General features: G+C 41.0%; 1 protein-coding gene across 2 annotated transcripts in view; it reads left to right on the top strand.

Moving 5' to 3' along the window:
- LOC105476088 (POP1 homolog, ribonuclease P/MRP subunit) overlaps nt 1-20,208 on the top strand; it is a 43,653-nt gene that overhangs the window by 16,133 nt on the left and 7,312 nt on the right. For both annotated transcript variants that reach the window (XM_011731734.2, XM_011731735.2), the window contains exons 6-14: nt 1,138-1,225; nt 1,640-1,827; nt 3,646-3,902; nt 4,025-4,118; nt 7,238-7,349; nt 7,949-8,068; nt 13,706-13,821; nt 16,261-16,452; nt 18,198-18,352. In XM_011731734.2, coding sequence (XP_011730036.2) covers nt 1,138-1,225; nt 1,640-1,827; nt 3,646-3,902; nt 4,025-4,118; nt 7,238-7,349; nt 7,949-8,068; nt 13,706-13,821; nt 16,261-16,452; nt 18,198-18,352 — 1,322 coding nt within the window. The remainder of the gene's footprint in view (nt 1-1,137; nt 1,226-1,639; nt 1,828-3,645; nt 3,903-4,024; nt 4,119-7,237; nt 7,350-7,948; nt 8,069-13,705; nt 13,822-16,260; nt 16,453-18,197; nt 18,353-20,208) is intronic.

Raw genomic sequence — 20,208 nt, 5'->3', positions numbered from 1 at the left:
TCTATCAGATAAGATAACCATACTTGGTACATCTGGTTGTGAGGAAGACTAAATGACAGTTCATGTAAAGAGTTAACTCATTGCTGGTACTCAGTAACCCTTCAATGACTATTAACTATTACAGGCCAGGCATGGCAGCTCATGCTTAGAATCACAGCACTTTGGGAGGCTGAGGCAGGAGGATTGCTTGAGTCCTGGGGTTCAAGACCAGTCTGGGCAACATAGTGAGACTCTGTCTCTGAAAAAAAAAAAAAAAAAAAAAAAAGCTGGGTGTGGTGGCTCATACCTGTAGTCCAGCTACTTGGGAGGCTGAGGCAGGAGGATTGCTTGAGCCTAGGAAGTTGAGATTTCTGTAGCTGTGATTGCACCTCTGTACTCTAGCATTGGCAACAGAGTAAGACCCCGTCTCAAAAACAAAACAAAACAAACTATTAGAACTGTTATTATGATTATGGATACTATAACTATTGAAACTTTTAACATTGATTTCATTAGCTTAGTTTGATCTCTCTTCATCTTACTTAAAATTCTATGTTATTACTTTTACTTTCTTTGTACTGTGCTTAAAGTTGCATATCATGGTTAAGATTGAGCATGGGAGAAATATGGGATGGATTAATTGCAATATTGTATCTCTAGGCTTAGTGTTAAGTAATCTTGAGGTCCTGAATTACCTAACCAAATTGAGCAACCTGAGCATAATTTTTCAGAATTCATTACTGTTTTCCTTATTTTACTCTGGTTTCTTATCTTAGGTAGATTTTGGGGGTGAACGGTTCTTTACTTAGAAGCAACAGTTATATACCTTCCATAGAACCTGTCTATGAATATGGGATAAAACGTAGATTATCTAAAAGGTAGGATACTGTAACTTACATTTTTAAATGGAGATTCATTTTTATTTTGGTTCGGATTGGTTTAAAAATATTTGCTAAGGTAACAGGAATGGACGGGTTTAGGTATTTTTTCCCCTAAACCATTGGGCAGGAGAAGGTTTAGATTTTGACATATGAGAACATAGCTTTAGCAATTTGTTTTGTGTCTTAAGCCTCTAAAGGTTTTGTGATGTGGCTTTTGGCTTCTTAGCAGTTTTGCCTGTGTAAATTCCTAAGTACTTGTGTCTCCCGCTTTGTGCAGGATTTATCCTACTACTGTTGTTTGGAGTTGAAAGGCAAAGAGGAAGAAATACTAAAGGCACTTTCTGGAATGTGTAGCATAGACACAGGTAAACTTGTTTTAAAGCTGAGTTCTATTTTAGTCTTTATATATTTATTCCTTTCATAAAGAAGTGTCTACTGTAAGCATTTTGGAATTCAAACATATAGAAAAATGTGTGAGACACTAATCATTCCCGATGAAAATATTAATTTAAGAACAGTTGGGTTGGCTTTTAAATCATTTCTAAAGAGTCATTTTTCTGGTGGGGTGAACTTGACAGAAAGAAACTTGAAGCTCTCATTATTCATTTAACACATATTTGTTGAGAACTTACTGTGTGCCAGGCTTTGATCTGAGCAATCCTCACAACCAAAACTTCACCTCTCATGGAGGCAGACAGTGAATGACAGTGTGGCTATCTGGAAATAGGACTGCAGTCTCAATACCTGGAATTATGGAATTTTGCTTTTGTTGATGTCAGGACTGACGTTTGCAGCAGTTCACTGCTTGTCTGGAAAGCGCCAAGGGAGCCTTGTGCTTTATCGGGTGAATAAATATCCCAGAGAAATGCTTGGGCCTGTTACGTTTATCTGGAAGTCCCAGAGGACCCCTGGTGACACTTCTGAGAGCAGGCAGCTGTGGATCTGGTTGCATCCAACCCTTAAACAGGTATAATCTTTCAGGTTAGCTCCTATTATTCTGAAACTGCATTTTTAATTACAGCTGGAAGTCAATACTGTAGAAATGTACATAGTGTAAAGATTTGTCTGATAGTCTGATATTTGTATATGGGAGGCTCTGTGAATATTGAATGAAGTGAATTTTTAAAAAACTTATAAAATTTGTGTTTAAAAATGTCTAGTTGACAAAAAGCAAATATATTCGCAGTATATAATATGATGATTTGATGTACATGTTGTGTACCACAATCAAATAACACATCCATCACCACCCATGCTGTACGTTAGATCCCCAGAACTTGTTCTTCAAGTAGAATGAAGTGAGGGCGGGGCATGGTTTCTCATGCCTGTAATCCCCCCACTTTGGGAGGCTGAAGCAATTGGATCGCTTGAATCCAAGAGTTTGAGACTAGGCTGGGCAACATGGTGAAACCCCGTCTCTGCAAAAAAGACAAAAATTAGCTGGGATTGGTGGCATGCGCCTGTAGTCTCAGCTACTTGGGAGGCTGAGGCAGGAGGATTGCTTTGAGCCCAGGAGGCAGAGTTGCAGTGAGGTGAAATCGTGCTATTGTGCTCCAGCCTGGGTGACAGTGAGACCCTGTCTTGAAAAAAAAAAAAAATGAAACTAATCCTGACCTCTTATATTTTTAGTAAGTCATAAGTAGAAGTAGAGATAAAAACCAGCCTTATGCTAATTATTTGAAATGTTGAATTGGAACTAATGTTTCTACCATGACTGAAGTGGTTCACTAGTATCTAGGTGCTAATTGGAGCCTATTTGATAATGAAAAGCTATTTCTGAGTACTTCTGATGATTTTTCACACTGAATTCAGCTTAGCTTCCCTTCTTTAGCATACTCACTACTTAAAAAAAATTTAGTCAGAGTGATCATGTTGTTTTCATAATATTTGACTAACCCTACCCCTAACCCCAGCCCTAACCCATTTTAAATTTTAAATTTCATTTTTTTTTGTTTAAAGTGACATGCACTACTCAGAACACCTCAAAACGCTTTTTTAAAAAATTAAAATTAGGTTAAAATATATATATATTTTTTGAGACAGGGTTTTGCTCTGTCATTGAGACTTGAGTGCAGTGGTGCAGTCATAGCCCACTGCAGCCTCTACTTCCTGGGCTCAAGTGATCCTCCTACCTCAGCCTCCTGAGTAGCTTAGACTACAGGGGTATGCCACTGTGTCCACCTAAATATTTTTTTATTTTGTGTAGAAACAAGGTCTCCCTATGTTGTCCAGGGTGGTCTCAAACTCCTGGGCGGAAGCCATCCTCCCGCCTCAGCTTCCCAAAGTGCTGGGATTACAGACGTGAGCCACCACACCTGGTCCAAAAAAGCTTTTTGGTGATTAATTTAAGTTAATCTGTGAAGGGATAAAAATGTGAATTTTTTTTTGAGATGGAGTCTCGCTCTGTTGCTCAGGCTGGATTGCGATGGCATGATCTCAGCTCACTGCAACCTCTGCCTCCCAGGTTCAAGCGATTCTCCTTCCTCAGCCTCCTGAGTAGCAGAGATTACAGGTGCCTGCCACCACACCCAACTAGTTTTTGTACTTTTTAGTAGAGATGGAGTTTTGCCATGTTGGTCAGGCTGGTCTCGAACTCCTGACCTCGGGCGATCTACCCACTTCAGCCTCCCAAAGTGCTGGGATTACAGGTATGAGCCACCATGCCCGGCCAAAAATGTTAATTTTTAAAGCGATAAAAAAACAAAACAAAACATAACCCAACTAAATTTGTCATAATATATTTAAATTTCAGGATTTTAAAGTGAATATTTAAATATATTTTTAGGATATCTTAGAGGAAATAAAAGCAGCATGCCAGTGCGTGGAACCCGTCAAATCAACTGTCTGCCTCACTGACCCACTTCTGACACAATCCCAAGAAAACAGCCAAACTGAATTGCCTGATGAGAAAATTGGCAAGAAAAGAAAAAGGAAAGATGATGGAGAAAATGCTAAACCAATTAAAAAAATTATCGGCGATGGAACTAGAGATCCATGTCTACCATACGCTTGGATCTCTCCAACCACAGGCATTGTAATCAGGTATGAGTTGAATTTACTTTGAACCTACTGAATATTTTCAGTGAAAACTTGCTCTGTTTTTGTCAGTGGCACAGATGTTGTGTGATGGAAGTTTCCATTTTAAGATCTTCTTTCTTTTTCAGCGATTTGACGATGGAGATGAACAGATTCCGGCTGATTGGGCCACTTTCCCACTCCATCCTAACTGAAGCAATAAAAGCTGCTTCTGTCCACACTGTAAGAGTAAAAGTGATGGTAGTGTTTTATTCTAATTATGTTTTTCCTGTCAAATTTGTGAAACCTAATATATAATTTGGTAACATTTTGGGCCATGGCTTTTAGATGTTTATTTCCCTACTTATTATCAAAGATTTTGTTATCTTTCACTTCTCCTAGAAGACCACAACTAAGTGGATATGATCAGTAAACTGACTGTTCTTATTTAAATACAGACTGCTCTGGTAGCTATGAGCCTTGTAGAGGGTCTTAACTTCGGCTTCATAGGTAGGGAGTCTCTAAAATCCCTGAAATTGTGTGCCAGATTTTGTGCATTTGTGCTTGTGCCACGTAGGTTTTCTTTCTTTTTTTTTTTTTTCCCCAAGATGGAGTCACGTTCCGTCGCCCAGGCTGGAGTGCAATGGTGCAATCTTAGCTCACTGCACCCTCTGCCTCCCGGGTTCAAGCGCTTCTCTTGCCTCAGCCTCCCGAGTAGCTGAGACTATAGGTGCGCACCACCAGGCCCAGCTAATTTTTGTATTTTTAGTAGAGACAGTGTTTCACCATGTTGACCAGGCTGGTCTTGAACTCCTAACCTCAGGTGATCCACCCACTGTGGCCTCCCAAAATGCTGGGATTACAGATGTGAGCCACCACACCCGGCTGGTTTTCTGGGGCTAGTTTTAGGACTCTAGAATCCCTAAAAAGGTTAAGAGCACTATGTCTAGGGCAGAACTTCCAGTAGAGCTTTCTGTGAGGATGATGTTCCTTTGTGCTGTCCAGTACGATAGCCGTTAGCCACATGTGGCAGCTGAATACTTGAATTGTGGCTGGAGTGACTGAGGGACTGAATTTATACCTTTACTTAACTTTAATTAACTAAAAATTAAGTCTGAGTAGCTCTATTGGCAAGTGGCTAGCATAGAGACTAGATTAGGAATCCGTACCCTAGGTTCAGGTCCAGTTTGTTTTCTGGTCTTAGTGCAATTAACTTTTCAATGCCTGTGCCTCTCACTGACTTGACATGGTCAAATATGATGATAGAGCTGAATAGATTCTGAGTTTTTAGAAGTTTTTAAAATACCAAAGCTACTTTTCTCCATCTTCACTGCCTCTGCTCTACTCTCAACCAGTGTTGTCTCTTACCTGAACACTTAGGGGATCAGGAAAGGATTCTAGAGGGAACCTTAAGTTTCCTCCATTCCTCCTCTTTTTCAGCCCATTCTCCACACAGGAGGCAGAGTGATTTTTTGATAATTTATTCACCTCTTGTTGCTTCCTGATAAAAAGTTTTTGAATAGCTTCTCATTATAATTAAGATAAAATCCAAAGTGCTCAATGTGACCCACGTAATCTTGTGCCTTCTTGCCTCTGAGGCCTCATTTCTTCTCACCTTCTACACTTCAGCCACTCTGACCTTCTTTCAGGTTCTAGAATGTCAGTTCTTGTCTCCCTTAGAGCTTTTGCACCTGTTTTTTTCTTCCAACTACTGAGCATTCTGCCTCCACCACTCTTTGCTTGGCTGAACCATCCTCATTCTTCAGGTTTCAGTCTCTAACATTTCCCTCTAGTATCCTTTCCTGATCCCCCAAGTTAAACTACATCCCTCCTGTTGTTTTCAGAGCATCTTGCAAATTTCCTCAATTTGTATGTATGGATTTGTGTATTTATGTAATGTCTGTGTCTCTCACGACTGTGAGCTTCATAAGGGTGAGGATAGGGTTGGTCCTGTTTTTTACTCTCTCCCCAGTGCTTAGCACAATGCCTGGCACAGAGAGGGTGCCCCGTAGTAGCTAATAAGTTGTGGAGCAAAGATTTGAACCTACGAAGTTGGTTCCAGAGCCTGTACTGTAAACCACTAAGCTGTGCTACCTGAGTTTCTGTGAGTAAATGGTACCTTTGCTTTTGCTTTTTTTTTTTTTTTTTTTTGTGAGACAGAGTCTCGCTGTGTCACCCAGGCTGGCGTGCAGTGGCACAATCTCAGCTCACTACAACCTCCACCTCTTAGGTTCAAGCAGTTCTCATACCTCAGCCTCCTGAGTAGCTGGGATTACAGGCGCCAGCCAACACACCTGGCTAATTTTTTGTGTATTTTTAGTAGAGGTTTCGCCATATTGGCCAGGCTGGTCTCCAACTCCTGGCCTCAAGTGATCCGCCTGCCTCGGCCACCCAAAATGCTGTCATTACAGGCGTGAGCCACTGCACCCGGCCATGATTGCTTCTTTAGGATCTGTAAGTGCACATCCTACTTCAATGAACTTCAGCATGAGTTGTGGCTATAGATTCCCTTCTTGCCATGCACATGATACTTGAAGAGCTTTTTGAAATCTTCCTCAATTCCTAGTTCCATGTGGAAAAGATAAACATTTCTAGGAATACTGTAGTAGTAGTATATCCTTTATCTGGAGAGTTCTTCAAGAGGTACTGGTTTGATTTTCCTTCGGTGAGGAACATTTTATTGCTTACATTGGAGATGATGAAGTTAGCTCTAGTGGAAGAGGACCAGGCGCGGTGGCTCACACCTGAAATCCCAGCTCATTGGAAGGCTGAGGTGGGTTGATTGCTTGAGCCCAGAAATTCAAGACCAGCCTGGGCACCATAGTGAGGCAATGTATCTACAAAAAATAAGTTTAAAAAATTAGCTGGACATGGTGGCGTGTGACTGTAGTTCCAGCTCCCAGCCACTTGAGAGGCTGAAGTGGGAGGATCACTTGAGCCTGGGAGATTGAGGCTGCAGTGAACCGTGGTCGGGCCACTGCACTCCAGACTGGGTGACAGAGTGAGACTGTGTCAAAAAAATAAAAAAAGGTAAGAGAGGAGCGAGGCCTCCTTTGTTGGTACTGTGCTCTGGAGAGACTGGGTGTGAAGTATCTTAGTGAGTTAGTCTATGAAAGCCATAGATGATTTTCCTCATGTGAAATCTTGAGAGAAGTGTAATACTATATCCTTGCTGCTAACTGAAAGAGTAGTCTGGTATCAACTACTATGTTAAGTATAGTGGCAGCTTCCCTGGTTCACCCCATAACACATTCATTTCCACACACAGAAGAAGAAAGAGTGGGGGCTGATATCACAACCATGACAAAATTATGAGGGTGGATTCATTGTTCGCCCGGTGAATAGCGGTTGTTGTTTTTCAGGTGGGAGAGGACACAGAGGAGACACCTCACCGCTGGTGGATAGAAACCTGTAAGAATCCTGACAGCGTTTCCCTTCATTGCAGACAAGAAGCCATTTTCGAGTTGTTGGGAGGTATACAAAGGGAAGACCGGGTTGTGTTGGGGAGGGAAGGGGGCTAAAAGAGCCTTTTGCAGTTGGGCCTCCAACGTGTAGTATTGCTTTTTAACCTGCTGCTATTGTGACACAGCAAGAGGACCAAGTAAGAGAGGGACTGAACTCAGTGAATAAACACTATATTCATGCCTGGTCATGAAACAACAAACAAATGAGATGTTCATATTCTAAGTAACTGGCATTCTGATAGTGGAGATAAATGCATACGCCAGGTACTGACCTAAACTCTGTACTTACCTGCACACAACTGTGTTTTTGCTCATAGCTGCTATAGTTATCACTGATAGAAGCATATGTGTTCATTTCATAAAAGAACCTTTTTTTTATGTTGGCTTCATGTTTTTTTGTGAGAAACCTCATTCTTTATGAATGTTAACTTATTCTCTAAAAGTATCAATGGGAAGAGAGGGAATACATGCTTTTAAGTAATTAGTCCAAGAAAAATGTTTCATTGGAAAATCTGAAAGATTTAAAAATACAAACAAATATAGATGTATTATGAATGACCTTCTGTAAGCTTCTTTTGGTTGTTTTTGTTCTTTTTGTTGTTGTTAAAGGAATAACATCACCAGCAGAAATTCCGGCAGGTACTATTCTGGGACTGACAGTTGGGGATCCTCGAATAAATTTGCCCCAAAAGAAGTCCAAAGCTTTGCCCAATCCAGAAAAATGCCAAGGTAAAGTTCTAAAAACACCCCAGGTTTTCCTTACGATTTTGAGCAGGCCAGTCTTATTAGAAGAGTTCTGTCTCTGACACATCTCCAGTAACTTCATCTGTAAAAAATTAGGGCAGTCTCCTTACCTGCCCACTTTACAAACTGATTATGATCTGAGGAAATGGTACATGTGGAAGTGTCTTTTAGCTGTAAAACATGTAGCCTGATACTTATGTTCATTTTATTTTCCGAGTTCTCTTTTTTTAGTATCTAGTAAAACCTGTCTCTCTGCAAACTACGTTCTCTGAAAATGTCTGGCGTTTCAGAATTTTAATTGTGAGGAAGGGATCTGCACCCGAAGCTGGTCTTGTGCTCAGTGGAAGCCTCTGTCTGACCATACAGATGATCCAGGTTCGAATCCTGGCAAGGCCATCCCAGGTGCTGAAATATAAGATGTTTTGCTTTAGACTAAGTAGAATGGCCTGAGAAAGTTGTTTGGCTGGGGTGGCATAGGAGGTGGGTAAGGGGCTGGCTAAAATTTTGTTCTGATCTGAGATTGGCGGAAATTTTGATAGTGTCTCATTGTATTTACTGTCATTTAAACATGATCAGTTGGAGGAATAATTAAAATTACCATGGCAATCTTTGGAGGTAAAGTACAGGTTTGTGTTGTAACGACTTCAGAATTTTTTTTTTTTGAGATGGAGTCTTGCTGTTGTCACCCAGGCTGGAGTGCAATGGCGTGATCACTTCTACCTCTGCGTCTCAGGTTCAAGCGATTCTCCTGCCTCAGCCTCCCGAGTAGCTGGGATTACAGGCGTCCACCACAACGCCTGGCTAATTTTTTTTTGTATTTTTCGTAGAGATGGGGATTCACCATGTTAGCCAGGCTGATCTCAAACTCCTGACCTCAGGTGATCCACCCAGTTCAGCCTCCCAAAGTGCTGGGATTACAGGCATGAGCCACCACGCCCGACCCAGAATTTTTTAAAAATGTAGTTAGATAGCTTATTGAGGGGGCAATAAATTACTCTGTCAGAACTTCACATAAAAGGTGGATTGGATGAGAGAGGAGTTTGAAGATACATAGGTAAGTTAGTTAATTATGAAGCCTAAGACTTCACTCAGTGAGTCATTGCCTCTTTCTTTTCTTTTCTTTTTTAATATCGATGTGGTCTGGTGCAACGTAAAAGTTGCAGCATTTACTACACCATTAAATGTTGACTATTATAATCACCTTAAAGCTATAAACTCTACTTAGTTTCTCTTGCTACCTCAAATCCTTTTTTGGAATGAGGTGATTATTAAATCCTCTCTAAGGCTTTTGTTTTAATATGAATCAGCTCAAGGAAAATTAAAAGTCTATCTTGAAAAACGTGATTTAATTTGACTCCTGAAGTCAAGCAATCCTTCTGCCTCGGCCTCCCAAAGTGCTGGGATTACAGGTGTGAGCCACCATTCCCAGCTAGAGAGCTTTTAAAAGGGAGGGTACATGAAGAACCTGAAGTGATAATGAATATTCTTAGATGCTTTGGAAAAGTTTGCTTGATCAGCTGGTTCTAGAATTTGAATTAAATCTTAATAATGTGTTTCTGCAAATCTTTTCAACTTTATTAACACAACATTTCACTATATAAGTAACTGGTTTTCTAGGTGAGATTTAAAAATATAATTTCTGCCGTACTAGCTGTTATTTTATTTGCGATCTTTAGTATTTGCCATTTTGCTTTGATGGATTATTTTAATTAGTTCTTACCTGTGAGAGATCAATTTCCTTTAGGAAATACTGAATTTACATCGTGCTCGTGGGCTTATCATCTTTCCCTTTGAACACTCTTTGGACTTTCCCGTACTACCCAAAACATGGAAGGAGAACAGCTGCCTTTGGCGTGATAGGCTGCAGGTCGTCCTTTATATTTTAGAGCTCTTGCAAGCACTTTGAGAGCACTGACCTGCAGTGGACTTGAGCAGTGCCCAGTTAGCAGTCATTTCTCCGCTTCCCCTGGGCCCTTTGAACTGTTTTGCATATTTTATTTAAAATAGTTTAATCTGAAGGCTATAACTTTGTTTTTATTTGATTTCCAAATGAGAAAGCCTTTTACTGGTTACCTTTGCTTCTCTGAGTAAAACTCATTAAAAGAAAGTTTAATGTAACATTTGGTGATCTTTAAACACGTTTAAGAAAGAAGAAAGCCAGCGCCTGTCTTCAGTCTTTAAGTCACATTCTGGAGTTAATATAATCAATTCAAGAACTTTTGTCTGTGAAAGAAAACATGCTTTATATGAGTCTGGGGGAAGGACTCAGAATTACATTCACAAGTGGCAGTCATTCTAGGCACACTGATGTGGGTACTGATTCTAGGGTACTGATGTGAGTCTCAGCTGGGGGTATTGTTTTTCTCTTCCCAGTAAAGACTATTGACCTAAAAGGGCCTTCCCCTTAGCCTTCAGACATACTCCACTTTGTTGTAAATAGACTTTATTTTTTAATGCAGCTTTAGGTTCACAGCAAAATTGAGCATAAAGTACTAAGATCCCATGAACTTCCATCCCCCTCTATGCACCGCCACCACACAGTCCATGTCCTTACTAGAGTGGTGCGTTTGTTACAGTCCGTGAACCGACATTAACACATCATTATCACCTAAAGTCCTCAGTTTGTATTAGGGTTCACTCCTGGTGGTATATATACTCTATCGATTTTGACAAAGGTGTAATGACATACTCACCATAATAGCATCATACAGAATAGATTCACTGCCCTCCAAATCCTGTGTGCTCTGCCTATTCATCCTTTCTTTACCCCTAACTTCTGGTAACCACTGATCTTTTTACTACCTCCATAGTTTTGTGTTTTTTAGAATATTATATAAATGGAATCATACAATACATAGCCTTTTCAGATCGGCTTCTTTCACTTAGTAATATGCACTTAAATTTCCTCTATGTAGGCCAGGCATGGTGCCTCATGCCTGTAATCCCAGCACTTTGGGAGGCTGAGGCGGGCAGATCACCTGTGGTCAGGAGTTCAAGACCAGCTTGGCTAACATGGTGAAACCCTGTCTTTACTAAAAAAAAAAAAAAAAAAAAAAAAAAAAAAATTGGCATAGTGATGGGTGCCTGTAATCCCAGCTACTCAGGAGGCCAAGGCAGGAGAATAGCTTGAACTTGGGAGGCAGAGGCTGCAGTGAGCTGAGATTGTGCCACTGCGCTCCAGTCTGGGCAACAGAGCAAGACTCCATCTTAAAAAAACAAAAAATTCCTCTGTGTTTCGCATGGCTCAATAGCGCATTTCTTTTTAGCTCAATAATATTCCCTTGTCTGGACATACTGTCTACTTTGTTTTATCTGTTATTATTATTATCATTATTATTATTTTATTTATTTTTGAGACAGAGTCTCACTCTGTCACCCAGACCTAAGTGCAGTGGCGCAATCATGGCTCACTGCAGCCTGGACCTCCTAGACTCAAGCGATCCTCCCACCTCAGCCCCCCATGTAGCTGGGATTATAGGCATGTACCACTATGCCTGGCTAATTTTTAACTTTTTGTAGAGACAGGGTCTCACTAAATTGCCCAGGCTGGTCTTGAACTTGTAGGATCAAGTGATCCTCCCAACTCAGCCTACCAAAGTGCTAGGATTACAGGCATAAGCCACTTTTGCCAGACCTATCTATTATTATCTTTTAGAATATTTGAAGATGAGGTAGTACTTTCCTGGGTCTTTATACCATAAGTATCAACTATCTCTTGTTTGCAGCTTAGTCTGACTAAAATCCCAATCATGACCCCAAATGCGTGGCAGTGCTCCACAGGAAAGCACTCTGGGTACCCAGGCTGTTGGAAGTGGCGCTTGACTGCTCCTAGATAGGCCATGTGAACCTGCAGCACATAGCACTGTGGCTTGAGGATCTGATGGTGGTTATCTCTGTGAGGAAGAGCAGTGTACTGAAGCTGCTGTGGCTTTTAAAAATTTTTTATTTTGCTTTATTTTTTTTGAGACAGGGTCTGGCTCTGTCACCCAGGCTGGAGTGGTGTGGCACGATCTCAGCTCACTGCAACTTCTGCCTCCTGGGCTCAAGCCATCCTCCTACCTCAGCCTCTCAAGTAGCTGGGACTACAGGCACACACCACCACACCCAGCTAATTCTTGTAGAGACAGGGTTTTGCCATGTTGCCCAGGCTGGTCTTGAACTCCTGAGCTGAAGCAATCTGCCCACCTTGGCCTCTCAAAGTGCTGGGATTATAGACATGAGCCATTGTGCCTGGCCTGTTGTGGCTTTTAAACAGTTTTTAATCTCAGATCTTTTCATCAACTTAATTTTTTTCTAACTTTGTTCTCCCTTAAAATCTGTCACACTATGGCCCAATTGCTCCCAACTTATTTTTTACTAGCCATCAGACCCATGCAGGCAGGTATGTGCCTTTGAGTGATGTTTCTTTGTGGACAGTTTAGAACCATAACCCAAACTCAAAAATTGTCTTTTTTTTTCTAATGAAAATTCATCAGTTCAACAAAATAAGATTTGGGAGATACTTTTCCCTGGGGATTAAATGACTGCATGTAGGAAGTTCCTTCTATCAATATAGAAGCTTGTCACTGATAAAGTTTCTTCCTCTTTCTGCTTGAGTACTTGCTAGAATGGTACAGCTTATTTAAAGGGATAAAATACTATGTATCACTGAAAATATGCTTATTTAAAAGGGATGAGGCTGGGCACGGTGGCTCACACCTGTAATCCCAGCACTTTGGGAGGCCGAGGCAGGTGGATCACTTGAGGTCAGGAGTTCGAGACCAGCCTGGCCAACATGGCGAAATCCTGTCTCTACTAAAAATAGCAAAATTAGCCAGCAATGGTGACACGTGCCTGTAATCCCAGCTACTTGGGAGGCTGAGGCAGGAGAATCATGTGAACCTGGGAGGGGGAGGTTGCAGTGAACTAAGACTGTGCCACTGCACTCCAGGCTGGGCGACAGAGTGAGACTCTGTCTCAAAGAAAAAAAAAATGGATGCAAAAATACATTTTACAGAAAGGAATAAGTAGTTCAATATAAATAGGTTATCAGAGACTTAAAATAATGGGGCAGAAGAGAAGATGATGATATCTGTTGGCTCACCACCATTGGATGAGGAATGATACACAAAGCCCTGAAGCCAGTAGCTGAAATATGACATGTATTTATAATATGGCATATTATTATTTAGAGATGGGGTCTTGCTATGTGGCCCAGCTGGACTTAAACTCCTGGTCTTAAGTGACCCTCCCCCCTTAGCCTCCCAAGTGGCTGGAATTACAGGTGTGCACCACCATGCCTGGCTTAATGTGCCATAGTGTTTGCCTTTGCAGTGGCTACTAGAATTTGATTATCTTGCATGTGGAATTAGGCAGTTTTTTGGAGGCAATTTAATATTGTGATATTTGCATCTTATACATGAAAAATCAATACCAAAGAAAACTGCATAGGAGCCTTTGCTATGTCATAGACTGTAAAACTGACTATAAGAATAATTTAATTTCTTGTCAAGTAAATTCTTCTAAACTAAGTAAATGCCTATGAAATATTGTTTTGTAACAAAAGGCCTACTGCCAACGTTTGGAGTTTGATTTCATTGATCTGAAGGATGTGGTTTGAAGGCTATTTCTTTTCCCTCTTAGATAATGAGAAAGTTAGACAGCTGCTTCTGGAGGGTGTGCCTGTGGAATGTACGCATAGCTTTATCTGGAACCAAGATATCTGTAAGAGTGTCACAGAGAATAAAATCTCGGATCAGGTAACTAATTAGTGTAAGGATTATTGGTAAAGTCATGAATGACAGGTTAAATATATCATTCTAGAGACCATAAAAAGTTATTTCATACTTCATAGAATTCCATAGACTTTCTTTTGTTTTCAAACAAGTTGTTGATCCCTGACTCATGATATGTACTGTGATTTTCTTCTGTTCTTAGAGATAATCTAAGATTAAGGATAGGGATATAAGAATAAGGATCTTATCTGTTATCCAAGGATAAGAATCTAAGAATAAAGATACATACTGTGATTTTTTTCTGTTCTTAGAGATAAAGTAAGAATAATCTCTAGAAAATGTTAATACAAAGACTTTTTCTTGAAATGATGATCTCATGGTTTATTTTTTTTTTTTTTTTTTTTTTTTTTTGAGACGGAGTCTCGCTCTGTCACCCAGGCTGGAGTGCAGTGGCCGGATCTCAGCTCACTGCAAGCTCCGCCTCCCGGGTTCACACCATTCTCCTGCCTCAGCCTCCCGAGTAGCTGGGACTACAGGCGCCTGCCACCTCACCCGGCTAAGTTTTTGTATTTTTAGTAGAGACGGGGTTTCACTGTGTTAGCCAGGATGGTCTCGATCTCCTGACCTCGTGATCCGCCTGTCTCGGCCTCCCAAAGTGCTGGGATTACAGGCTTGAGCCACCGCGCCCGGCCTAATCTCATGGTTTAAATACGTTTTTCTTTTATTGTTTTCTTTTCCCTTAAATGTTCTCTGTCTTTAATTTTACTATGATTGGGGAACTTCCAGGGCCAGACATTGTGTGAGATGCTGGGATAGATGACTTAGATGTGGTCAAAGAAAGTACAGGGCACTCAGGAAATCTCTAGAAGGGGTACTGAGCTCAGATGAGAAAAATGAGGCTGGCCTCCTGGATGGAAGAGCAGGCATTTGAACTGACTCTCAGATGGGAGCCAGAAGTCACCAGACTTCTTGGAGGCAGAGTCAAGGTTTCAGTGAAGATAAGATTGCAGGAAGTGAGAAAAGCACGTGCAGGAGCCCAGGCAGAAACCAGGAAGACTCTCCAAGTGGATCAGGAGCTAGGAATCAGAAACGGGGTGAGAAATGAAGCTGAAGACACAAATGGGGCTAGAGCATGAAAGACCTTGAAGCCTTTTAAGGATTTGGAGATGTGGGACACCCTTAAAGGTTTTAAGGTTGGCCATGACATGATGAGATTTCACACTGGCAGCAGTGGGGGGTTGGAGATGGGAGGTGAGGGAGCTGGAGGGAGACTGTGGGTTAGATGGCCTTAAAAAGACCTTTGAAATATTCAAGTATGACATGATGGGGGCCTGAATTGTGGCGATGTGGCTGGAGTGGAGAGGGTGAGGTTTAACGCATATTCCTGGAAGGTGAAATTGACGAGGCTTGGTGGTTGGTTGGAAGATGGGAGGTGAAAAAGGAGGAGGCGTGTCGATTAGGTCCTGATATTCTAGCTTGGATTTAGGATTTCAGCTAAAAGAGAGCCAGAGCCATGTCTTACTTGCTCACTGATGTATTTCCAGGTTCTAGAAAAGTGTGTGGGACATAGAAGTGCTCAGTAAATATTTGAATGGCTGAATAAATGGAGTGTGTGAATTGTGGTGTCATTCAGCTAGGTGGGGGATACAGGAAGAGAGCAAATACAGTGGAAGGGTGATGAGTTCAATCTTGAGCTTGAGGGGCTGTGGGACTTCCCAAGAGCAGAGGTCCAGGAGGCAGGTTTCGATCCCAGAAGGAAAAGTCAGGGCTAAAGAGAGATAGTTTGGAATTACTAACACATAGATGGTAGCGGAAACTCCGAAAGTGAAAAAGAAGATTGGACCTGGCTTGAAGAGCGTTCATGAGGTAGCAGTTAGACTATGGCCTGGAGGCAGTTTCTTGCATAGTTTTTTCTAAACTGAGTGATAGCCATCTTACCTACCTGTTAATCTCTTTTTACAGCTCCAAGAAAAGTCTGAAAGGATGTTATCCACCCCCTACATTCCCCTTAACAATAATTTTAACCATCTTCTATTTTGATTCTTTAAGACCTGGTGGGCAATTTTCTCAAGAGCCAGTGCATTTCTCTAGTTGCACATCCTTGAGAAGGTGTCACTTAATTGTTTATACCTTTTTTACTTCATGACACCAAATCTTAAAATCAATGTAAGGACAGAATATCAACATACAAGATTAATCCTGATATAAGAGATCAACAGAATGAATGCTGATAATGAATGATATAAGACAATTTGGCATTTCTACCTAAATACTTGTATAGAGGAAAATATCTGTAGGAGGAATACCTTATACTTAAAATGGCTCACATTTATTTATTGAGAATGTTTTTCTCTTACTTTTTTAAAAGAGCATTTAACTTTCTAAAGCTGCTTATAGGGAGACCCAGGAGGATCTCCCAGAAGACTAGGGCTGTTGGTCTTGAATTATTTTCTTCCACTTTAGGATTTAAACCGGATGAGGAGTGAATTGCTGGTGCCTGGGTCACAGCTTATTTTAGGTCCCCATGAATCCAAGATACCTATAATTTTGATTCAGCAGCCAGGAAAAGTGACTGGTGAAGACCGACTAGGCTGGGGAAGTGGCTGGGATGTCCTACTCCCAAAGGGCTGGGGCATGGCTTTCTGGATTCCATTTGTAAGTGACTTTTTGATTCTAACAGTTGCAATATTTAAAATAGATTCCTAATAAATGCTAAGTACTCAAAATGTTCCAGACTTTATGTACAACTTAGGAGGAATTGAGTGGTATATTTCTGCCCTTAGAGCTATAGTCCCGGATATAAGATACTTCATACATATAGTTCCTGGAGCCAGGTTCTCATTATAAGACCTGTGCTGACATATCGTTAATTGTCGAGGTTTTTAAAGTGACCTGATTTTTGAATAGTAGTGGCAACAAAAATGTCTAGCTATTTGATTTGAAGAAATTTGTTATAGTTTAAAAGCAAAGGACTTAACTTTTACAGACAGAATACTTTTTTAAAAAAATGTTAACTATAACCCTATACCCCTATTTATCAACTGCAGCTAAAAATTTTATTAGAATCGAATGTGTCTTTTTTTTCCTGGTTATTTTAAATATTACTTTCAAGGCTGGGTGTGGTGGTTCATGCCTGTAATAATCCCAGCACTTTGGGAGGCCGAGGTGGGCAGATCACTTGAGGTCAGGAGTTTGAGGCCAGCCTGGCCAACATGGTGAAACCCCGTCTCTACTAAAAATACAAAAATTAGCTGGGTATGATGGCTCCTTGGGAGACTGAGGCATAAGAATCCCTTGAACCTAGGAGGCGGAGTTGCAGTGAGCTGAGATCACACCACTGCACTCCAGCCAGGGTGACAGAGCGAGACTCTGCCTCAAAAATGAAAATAAATAAATAAATATTACTTTGATCCTAGAGAGTGTAAAAGGCATGTGAGACTTTTAGATTCATGCCGGTAATTAATTTTTAGCATGCCTAGTGCAAGGACATCCAGTTAATCATTCAGGAGTAGGAATATTTAAAAATAATCCTACTTAATTTTTTTTTTTTTTTTTTTTTTTTTTTTTTTTTTGAGACGGAGTCTCGCTCTGTCGCCCAGGCTGGAGTGCAGTGGCCGGATCTCAGCTCACTGCAAGCTCCGCCTCCCGGGTTTACGCCATTCTCCTGCCTCAGCCTCCCGAGTAGCTGGGACTACAGGCGCCCACCACCTCGCCCGGCTAAGTTTTTGTATTTTTTTTAGTAGAGACGGGGTTTCACCGTGTCAGCCAGGATGGTCTCGATCTCCTGACCTCGTGATCCGCCCGTCTCGGCCTCCCAAAGTGCTGGGATTACAGGCTTGAGCCACTGCGCCCGGCCTATTTTTTACTATGAGATGCTTTCAAGCATACAAAAAAGAATAGATGCTGATGTAGTGAATGCCTGTGTGCCATTTACCCAGCATCTGGCTTAAAGAAATAAAACACTACAGATGCATCAGTGCACCCTGTGTACCTCTCTCCAGTTTCATTTCCCTCCCTCCTTTTAAAATAATCACTCCTCTGATTTCGATGTTTGCTGCTACCATGCATATTTTTATAGCTTTATTGAAGTATGTTTGTATCCCACAGTAAAATAACTATTTAGACTTGACACGTTTTTAAAGTATATACCTCACTGTATATATGATTTTGCAACTTGCTGTATTCACTTGGCATTGAGATTCTTTTCCATATTTATTAATGAAGCATGATGAAGCTCAATTTCATTCATTTTTACTATTGCATGGTAATCCATTGTGTGTATTTCTATCCATTCTCCTTTTGAGGGGCATTTAGGTTGTTTCTCATTTTCCCCCATATAAACATTAAGCAATTGACTTTAAGTTGGTAGACTGACAGTATCTTTTTGACATTTCTTTTAGATCTATCGAGGTGCGAGAGTCGGAGGGTTGAAAGAGTCTGCAGTGCATTCTCAGTATAAGAGGTCGCCTAATGTCCCAGGCGATTTTCCAGACTGCCCTGCCGGGATGCTGTTTGCAGAAGAGCAAGCTAAGAATCTTCTTGAAAAGTACAAAAGGTAAGAGACTGGCTTCTCTAGTTTGATAATGTATTAAGGAGAAGAGAAGTGCCTGCTTATATTGGTATCCCAAGCATTAGGATGGCTTTGGTAATTCTTATTATCTAACATGGAGTTTTCATAGACTTTTCAGTGAGTTCAGCATTACTGAGAAATAATTAAGAAGATATTACTTAAGTGAGGAGATTGTCTTATGTCTGTCTGGCTTTTATAGGCCCATTTTGGTTATAAACCCTTTTGTTTGTTATTTATTTCTATCAATAATAATGTACACTTAAACTTGGACATGAGTCTCAGACACTTGTTAATAGATTTCTACTACCAACCCCTCTCTCCCTCCAAAATGGAAATTGTGTTTTTGAAACGTATTATAGAAGTAATATATAGTTATAAAATTTTAATTAAACTATGAAAATATATAAAAAGATAAATTGGTATAGACCTGCCATCCAGAGAGATAAGTACTGTTTGTTTGTTTGTTTTTTGAGATGGTGGTCTTGCTCTGTTGCCCAGGCTGGAGTTCAGTGGTATGATCTTGGCTCACTGAAACCTCCGCCTCCTGGGCTCAAGCGATTCTTTCACCTCACCTGTGTAGCTGAGAGTAAAGGCATGTGCCAGTGTGCCTGGCTAACTTCTGTATTTTCTGTAGAGATGGGGTTTCACCATGTTGCCCAGGCTGGTCTCAATACCAGTTTTCCATGGATGCACCGGCCTCGGCCTCCCAAAGTGCCAAGATTATAGGTATGAGCCACTGTACCTGGCCAAGCACTGTTTTTATATCTTAGTACCTATCCATTTAGACTTTTATTTTTTCACTGGAAGTGTGGCCAATGAGGGTCATGATTTCCTTTATATTACAAAGTATATTCTAACATTTGGAATTTGTTGCCCCCTAAATTGTAGGCTTCCAGAAGCACAGAAGCTGTCTCTCTTTATTGTGGCATTTGCAGTGTCTATAGCCAGTGCCTGGTGCACAGTAGGTCTTAATAACCTTTATTTGTTGTCTGATGAATGACTGGTTGAATATTGTGGTTCCTTGATGGTGAGCTTCATGAGGACAGAATTGTGTTTTCTTGTTCATTGCTGCAACCATAACTGTAGAGACAGGCAGTCTGCCTAGCTTTTTTTTGGGGGGGTGGAGTTGGGGGGGACAGGATCTCACTCTGTCACCCAGGCTGGAGTACAGTGGCATGATCATGGCTGACCACAGCCTCCACCTCCCGGACCCAGGTGATACTCCCACCTCAGCCTCCTGAGTAGCTGGGACTACAGGTACCTGCCACCACACCTGGCTAAGTTTTGTATTTTTTGTAGAGATGAGGTTTTGTGATGTTTCCCAGGGTGTTCGTGAACTCCTGGGCTCAAGTGATCCACTTGCTTTGGCCTCCCAAAGTGCTAGGGTTACAGGCGTGAGCTACCCTGCCTGGCCTGTGCCTGGGTTTCAAACTATTTGCGGAGTGGTGGATGAATGAGTGACTAGTGATATATTCCTGGATTGCTAGCTTACCAGCTCTTTGAGGGCAGCAATCACATGTTATACATCTTTGTGTCTCCCATAGAACGTAGTTGAGAGGCTTCTATGTGTTTGTTAAATAATAGTTGACAATAATACTGATTTCTTACTCTTCAGAGCTTTTTATGCATGCAAATTTTCCATAGATACACATATTTTTTTAAAGAATGGTATTACATACATTATTTTGAAACCTGCCTTTTTGGTTTAACAATATGGTATGTATAGTTTTACCATATCAAAAAATATGACTCTAAACCAAGTATTGACAAACTTTTTTGGTAGAGGGCCAGATGCTAAATATTTTTGGCTTTGTGGAGCCTTTGGTTTCCATGGCAACTAC

This window comes from Macaca nemestrina, chromosome 8, assembly GCF_043159975.1.
Source record: "Macaca nemestrina isolate mMacNem1 chromosome 8, mMacNem.hap1, whole genome shotgun sequence".
Classification (NCBI taxonomy): Eukaryota; Metazoa; Chordata; class Mammalia; order Primates; family Cercopithecidae; genus Macaca; species Macaca nemestrina.
This window is presented reverse-complemented; position numbering and strand designations above follow the sequence as displayed.